This window comes from Brachypodium distachyon, chromosome 1 (genome assembly GCF_000005505.3).
Source record: "Brachypodium distachyon strain Bd21 chromosome 1, Brachypodium_distachyon_v3.0, whole genome shotgun sequence".
Classification (NCBI taxonomy): Eukaryota; Viridiplantae; Streptophyta; class Magnoliopsida; order Poales; family Poaceae; genus Brachypodium; species Brachypodium distachyon.
The window spans coordinates 17,336,939-17,344,843 of record NC_016131.3 but is presented as its reverse complement, the minus strand read 5'-3'; the positions used below and the strand labels follow the sequence as shown (position 1 = coordinate 17,344,843).

The window sequence follows — 7,905 nt, the reverse complement described above, 5'->3', positions numbered from 1 at the left end:
AGACGGCCAATTTGGTTTTTTTGAAGGAAACTAATCGGATTTCCGACGATTAATTTCGAAACATGAAAAAGGGCAGATTCAGACGGTGTCTCTAAATCTAAACCGAGTAAAACAGATTAAGAAATTGCTCACGTCCCGGGTCAAAATTGTTTGGACGACAAAACGTCAAACAATTGGTGATATAATTGAAGACAATATTCAGTGGTTTAACTACTAAGCTAATACGGAGTACCTAAAAAAAAACTACCAAACTAATGCATAACAAAAGACAAGTTACGAGCAAATAGTAGGCAACACCCAATGTTCAAGATTTTTTTGATCGAATGGGCATCCCATCGATTTCCATTAAAAAAACCGTCCAACGTTTATAATAGTTCATTACAGCAAAAGCTAGTGAAAAAACATCTAGCAACAACATCCTAGGGGGCCAGGCCGTCTGAGAATAAGTTCAGAAACAAAACACAGACAGGAAATCAAAAGAAAAAAACTTCCACTGCTTTCCAGCCTGATACAAGTTTTCACCAGTGTAAAACCCCAAAACATAATCTTCATCAGCCAGCGATTCTTCTACCTAGCGGAGCCTACCCTTGTCGTCTGGAAAAGACATCCATCATCACCTGTTTGATCAAAGAGCTTCCAGCTTCAAGGTTTCTTCGACTTGCCCCTTTCTGCAATATTGCCCAAGAGTTTAAGTTGCTACAAAGGCTGAAGGATCATTTGGGAATTTTTGGCGAAAACAAGCGTTGTTTCTGGCTTTCCAAACTGTCCAGGCAATGGCAGCAGGCCCACACATGAGCACCTTGCACTGGACAGATGGGAAAGAGGAGAGCCAATCTCCAAACAAATCAACAACATCAACAGGCATTCTCCCAACATTGAGAGCACATCCCACTGTTTGCCAAATGAACCTGGCAATGGGGCATTGAAACAAAAGATGATCAATACTCTCTTCTTTCACACAGAAATAACAGTGTGCATTTCCAGTCCATCGCCTTCTCAGCAAGTTATCCTTCGTTAGGATGCTATTTCTCAGCACAAGCCAGAGAAAAATCCTGATTTTTAGAGGGATTTTCAGCTGCCAAATGAATCTGTATCCTACCAGATTCGTAGCTTTCAATTGAAGATATAAAGATCTTATAGAAAATTGCCCAGAGGAACCAAGTGAGCCATCTCATTCCATCAAGTTCCTCGCTAAATTCAAAGCTATCCCAGAAAATTTTAGTCTCATCCAATTGAGCTGCAGTCTCCTCATACAGTGTCCTTCGAAAGCAAATACTGTCCAAGCCCTCATCCTTCACCTGTTTGACCGCTTTATGCTTGGAAAAAGTGATGTTGTACAGTCTGGGGTATCGTACGGCCAGAGGTTGCGTTCCAGTCCAAATGTCTTCCCAGAATTGGGTTTTAGCACCATCTCCCACTATCCTCTTGGTATATTGCTGGAAGATGGGACTGACACTCTGCCAGAAATGTGATTCACCTGCAATTCTTTTATTCTCTGAAAGGACCTGTCTCTGAAGATACTTTCTACTCAGCATCTCTTGCCATGAACCATGTGAATTCTCCATCTTCCACAGCCACTTACAAAGAAGGCATTGATTCATAATATCCAGATCCAGAATGCCCATCCCTCCACAATCCTTAGGCATACACACAGCAGGCCAGTTCACTAAATGATATGTTTTCTTCCCCTGATGTTCCTGCCACAATAGTCTTGCTCTGAAATGGTTTATTCTCTTAAGTACCCCTTTAGGTGCAGATAAAAAGGAGAGCATATACAAGGGCACACTACTCAAACATGAGTTAGTGAGTACTGCACTACTGCTCTCCCTCCGATCGATAACAAACTACCTTTCCACCCAACCAGTCTCTTCTCCACCCTGTCCTCAGTTGGTTTTCACTGAGAGTTGCTCAACCTTTTGACATCAACTGGTATATCCAGATATGTCAGAGGGAACTTTCCAACACTCCAGGCGAAGATCTCACTATATTGGGTTTGTCTCTTGCTGGCTTCCCCAATGATATTTCTTCTTCCCCAATGTTCAAGATACGTGCTAGACTGCTAGTACCTCTATCAAACATGCGTGGCAGATTTTTCCTGTGATTTTTGAAATCCTCATAATGTTGTCTAGCTTTGATACAAGCTGCATAATGTTTATGTTTACCAACATGCCGATCAAGAACTTTAGGCCCATCCTTCCAAGATTTAAACCCATTTTAGCGATTGCTTCAGTGCCGTAATTTCCAGTTCTGGGTTGCTTAAAGGCTGCATTTTTTTTTGACTAATCTAGTCGGGCTGCATTGAAATTTTTCACCCGCAGTTTACAAATCGCTCTCCAAGCATCAGCACGGCCCTGGCACGGTCTCCACACGAGAAGCAAACGCACCAGTCTTGTGACCGGGCACTGCGTTGTAGACGGGTCTTACACATTCTCGTTTTTCTGAAGAATTTCACAATCCTTTTGGCACCGCAACCATGACTCTTGGGCGCATCGATCAGTCCACAAAGGCACCTCGCCGTGTTTTCTACGTTTTGCTGTACGGTAAAAGTCTAAAAGAGGATTCTAGTCTTGGTTTTCGCACGTGATTCTGCAGATGACACACTGACTTTCAACGGATTACGTGAGTGTGAAGAATTGAAGATCACTGGCCGCGACAATTAGTGAGAGTTCCTTTGTAGGAGAAAAGAACTACAGTAAGACCGAGCTAGGATAATCACATGCCATTTTCTCCAGCCCACTTGCGCGTGCATGACTAATGGGAAAGGTTAGGTTAAAAAAGAGAGAGGGGCATAATTGCCCTGCTTAGTGCACGTCTACTCGAGATTAAAGAACACACTTTGGTCCAACTGATCCATCTGTTGTTTATTTACTCCCTTTTAAGAAGCAACTAGTCGAGGCATGTGCTTCCTGCTTTGCGTACTGGACTAGTCAGTGATGATCCGAGGATATATGCGGCGGCTTCACTGTGCTGTGCGATTATCGATTTATTGTTTTGCCTTGGTTTCACCCAACACATGCAAGTCAAATTGGCTATAGTTTTCAAATTATAAATAATTTGTTTGCTTTTCATTTCAATTTTCATGAGTCTCAATCATCGCAGGAATCACTTCTCAAAAGTTGGGTACACTAATGTTTTGCCAAAATGCGAATATGGTTTATATTTTTTTACCTATCTCCACACGTAGAATCCAAAGCAAAGCACTTTATAAAAAATATTTATAATTGAGGAACCTCAATTGGTTGGAATAAAGGACACCATATCCACAAGAATTGGTTGAAAATGACAGCAACGTTATTTCTTACAAGGTAGGACAAGGTAGGAAAGGAGCAAGAAGTTTAGTGCCGACAAACTCGACCTTAAATATGTCCTCCTAATTATAGTTGTTTATTGGGTCGCATATATCATCCTAATAAAGCACGAACAGGCAATTGAGGCCTTGATTTTTTTTTGTTCTTTCAAAGACACCAGGTACAATCTCACGAAGAATGCCATGTGCCCGGGATTAGAGGGGTAGTCAGGGTGACGGCGGACCCAACAGGTGTTTGAGAAGGCGGCAACGACTATGAGCAGCCCCCTCTTTTCCTAGTCGGAATCCTATGCGGTCTTCCGTAAACTAGGCTCCCCATCTACTAAGAATGGAGTCAATTCCCAAATTTTATCGCAACAAGGAGTTACTCGCTAATTTAACCTGCTCCTAGCTTTTGTCACCTTGACATTTTTGCTCCATAATAGTTTGCCAAATCCTATACGGGTGATAGATGTGAAAAAGGGAGCATACCATGCATCTACACGTCCGAAAGCGTGAGGTTTGTTTAGGTTTAATTTGTTTAAGAACACATGAGGATTAGGATAGATAGCTACGCCTTTGCAACCGTGCAGTAGTGTTCTAGCTGCCGAGCTAGATTTTTAAAGTTACTTTACAAAGTATAAAGAAAATATTGTGGTTGAGCATGACTTATATGTGTTTAACTTTGCCAAACACAAGTTCATATTTATATATATGGTTGGTTTAAAAAGTGAAGTTGCTTCGTTCTTAGACCATATAAGAACTAGAGAAAAGCTGTCATATGTATCCATGGCATAAAGAGGACAACAACATAACCATTTGATTATAGGGATCCTAGATTGCATCGGCTAATTAATACTAGAAAAGATTGTTGTATTCTCTCTTTCCCCGTTCTTTCCTTCAACTAGTAGACACGTAATCCTGTGTAGAAGTTAGGCAGAAAGCCAATAGAAACGTATAAATGTACAAAAAGTCGTAGGTAAGCCAAGATGGCTGCAATTATATGCATCATTTGTTTCGAATCAAACGACCACGTCATTGCAAAAATAATAATTAAAACTACAGTACTATCTCCGCTTCTTCTTTTTTTTTCCTAAACATAAGAAATCCCACGTTTGTCCTAAGTCAAAATTCTTACAAGTTTGACCAAATTCATAGAAAATGAATCGATACCTATAATATTGAACAAAATACTATGAAAGAAATATCATGAAAGATTTAATAAACTACACTAATTTAGAGTTGATAGATTTCATAACAAACTTAGAACTTCCGGAACGGAAATAGTACTTCCATAAATATACTGTACTCTACTAGATCAAACTCAATTATCTAAGCAAACATCCGAAGGTTAAGTCGAAGTCTAAAACACCGATTCCTCTCAATGAACAACACCAGTTTCTCTTTCACTTGAAAGGCATTAGCAGGTGACCTGATTTTCTAAAGTTCAAGTCCCCCGGCACGGCACAGGTTTCCAGTTCCACGATTACCCTTTAGCTCGTCCCGTAGAAAATTTGACACACCGCAAAAATTTGGCTCGAATTCTGGTCTTGTCAAAAACCCGACTCTCTGCTCAAACGGTTCAACACCACGAGCCCCGCTCTTCCAGCTTCCTCATCTCCTACAAACACAGTCCAGTAGTCCACGGTCGCACGGCTGCCGGCGAATGCCGAGGCTACCGCAATGAACACGCGCACATGGGAGAGAGAGCGAGCGAGCGCCCGAAGGACGCAACCTCCCAAGAAAAAAGAGAGGAAAAAAACAAAAAGAAAAGAGACCCTCGGTCGAAAGCCCCACCGCACGAACCACGTGCGGAATTCGTAGCAATAATCATGCCCGCCCGGCCCGGCCCGGGCCGCGGCTTATTCTAATCGCCCCGCATCGGGAATTTAACCCACGGGGGCTATTTTCATTTCGTGCTCAGAAACCGCGTCCTCCTCCCACACGGCCAAGGGAGCACGGGGAGAAAGAAGAAAAGGAAACCAACCACCGCTGCTCCGGCCAAGGACGCACCCCGAGCTTGGCTGATTCAGGGCGGGCGTTGGATCGGTCTGGAGAACAGGAGAGGTCGTTTGTAGTACTAGAGCGGAGGAGATGGCGGCTTCCACGAGGCCTGGGGAGAAGGCCAGCAGCTTCGCCGTGGCCTGCAGCCTGCTCAGCCGCTACGTCCGCCAGAACGGCGCCGCCGCGGCCGAGCTTAGCCTCGGATTCAACAAAGGTGAGCAAGCGGCCTGGGATTGCCGTCGATTAGAGCTGGTCGCCGTTTTGGTTGGTTGATTGGTTGCTTTCGCGGTTTCGTTTTTGTCCGATTGGTGCCAAAAGTTTCGGTTCTGCGAGGATGATTTGCCGCGAGATCTGTGTTCCGGCTTTGATGTTTTTGGGATGAAAGTCCCGTCCCGCTTCGCGTCGATTTGGTCTGGAATTTCAGAGCCGGCGGCTTGAGTTGCAGAGTCCAGTTCTCTGATCTGATCTGTGTATGGTTTTGTTTAGTTTCAGGCGAGGCAGAGACGCAGAAGGAGGCGGCGACGAAGAGCTCTTTGCCCGTAGTGGATGGTGAGGAGTCGGGGAGGAAGAAGGAGACCATGGAGCTCTTCCCGCAGAGCGCCGGCTTGGGCGGCGTGCAGGATGCTGCTACCCCTGATGCTATTGCCAGGTATTGACTACGCCACTTTCCTCTACTCTATTTTTAGCCTTCCTTGCTTCCTTTAGGCCCCTACTAATTTTGTGAGAATCATAGAAATAAAAGCCAAACGTTGTGTCCAGAGGCCTTTCTGCCTGTGTTTATTTTATCTGAATCGGGACTAGATGTTGCAAGAAGATTTTAGTCTTGGCATGGAATCTAATACTCCTATCTAATTGGGAGATTGTTTAAACTAGATCTTTAAAATTACAAGAACTTGTTGCCTGTTTTCTCGGAACGAACGAATCAGTTATGCATGCTCAGACTTGTAACACGTAACAATAGGTTGCTCAGACAGTCAGACTCCAGAGTCTATGGACCTTAAACTGGATCCTTTTTTATAGAAAGAGTTGATCTGTACCGATGAATTTTTTGTTGTTGAGGGTGATCTGTACCGAAGTTGATAGTATGTGAACTGTTTCTGAAAGAATATTTGTGCTTGCCACTGAAAAGGCAACTGACGGTAATTTGGAGCGGTGTTCTTCCAAATTGTACTGAAGAGTTGTGTGGAAATAAATTATAGGGAGCAAGAGAAGCGTCAGCTGACCATCTTCTATGGTGGAAAGGTGCTCGTGTTCAACGATTTTCCAGCTGACATGGCAAAGAACTTGATTCAGCTGGCTAGCAAGGGCAACCCTGTCGTTCAGAACACCACTGTGCCCACACCTGTTATCGACAGCAACAAGGCCGAAACAGTTGTGCAGGCCCCTGCAAGTAGCTTGCCTGGTGCTCAGAATGATGCTCCTAAGCCTGCTCGTCCTAACGCTGCTGGTAATTACCCGCCCTTGTCGTTCATGTCTATTGTGATATTTAACATATGACTTGCTGAATCCTATGATATCAATTATTCATTAAACTATTTTGGCCTGTTAGATCTGCCTATTGCTAGGAAGGCATCACTTCACCGGTTCCTTGAGAAGAGGAAGGATCGGTAAGTTGCTCTCTCTGTCACATCATACGGTATGGTTACTTTTAATCACCACTGCATTCTCTGGAAATAACTTGCCTTTTGTTTTTATAGTCTTCATGCAAGCGCACCATATCAAGCTTCTCCGTCAGATGCAACACCTGTTAAGAAGGAGCCTGAGAATCAGACATGGCTTGGACTGGGGCCGAATGCTGCCGCCAAACCTGAGCTTTAGCACTGAATGCAGCAAATGAGGCGGCATGGCAGCTTATGACTATGTCCTACGCCCTTACAAGATCTTTTCAGAAATATAAGAAATGTGCTTGCTGTTAGTTCGTATGAGATCATAAATATGTGCCCTTACCATATCATGTTCTAGTGTATCGTTTAGGTTGCAGTTCTATGTAATTCCTCTGTTACATAGTTCCGATGTAAAGAAAAGTAGCAAATGATGATCAGTGCCAAGAGCCTGGAGAAGTTTTGGCATGTTAACACATGGTGGCACTGATTTGGCCATGCTAAGGAAAAGATAGTACAAAGAATACACATATGAATCTTATGTAATTCTGATCATTTGGCATTGTCTTTAGCCATATCCTTGATCTTTAAAATCAAGCAATTGTAATGGATTCAGATTATATTCATGTTCCTATTATCATATGTTTACCTGGTTTTATTCCCAGATCTGAATGAATTCTTGTGGTGTTTGTTGAATAAATCTTAATCTTTGGTGTGCAATATGTAAATTTGCTGCTGATTTTTTTGTGCATATTCCATTCTAGCGTTTGAGGCAATGGATAAATGATTGCACAAAACCTAATGTAGCAACTACAGACACAGATTATTACTCCCTCCAATCCACGACAAGAATTTAGGATCGGAAGGGGTACACAATTAGTCAACCAATGGTATAGTATACCGTGCTCTGTAACCAGAATTAATGGTCTATTCTAAATCCTTGTGAGTTGTGAGGTTGCTTCCTTGTAGCAGTTATACAATCAATCATGCAAAGCAGTTATACAGGAGGCAGAT

The 7,905-nt window shown here is 43.1% G+C and overlaps 1 protein-coding gene across 2 annotated transcripts; it reads left to right on the top strand.

Annotated features, from left to right (window-relative positions):
* The first annotated feature begins 5,164 nt into the window (after nt 1–5,164).
* Nucleotides 5,165–7,555, top strand: LOC100828668 (protein TIFY 10b). Of its 2 annotated transcripts, none has more exons than XM_010237318.3 (5): nt 5,165–5,504; nt 5,783–5,939; nt 6,490–6,737; nt 6,840–6,897; nt 6,988–7,555. In XM_010237318.3, exons 1-5 carry the CDS (start codon nt 5,381–5,383, stop codon nt 7,106–7,108), a joined length of 708 nt encoding a protein of 235 aa, XP_010235620.1. In that variant the 5' UTR covers nt 5,165–5,380; the 3' UTR covers nt 7,109–7,555. The 2 variants fall into 2 exon arrangements, with proteins under 2 accessions (XP_010235620.1, XP_003562699.1); XM_003562651.4 differs by having other exon boundaries at nt 5,166–5,504; nt 5,777–5,939.
* The last annotated feature ends 350 nt before the right edge of the window (nt 7,556–7,905 follow it).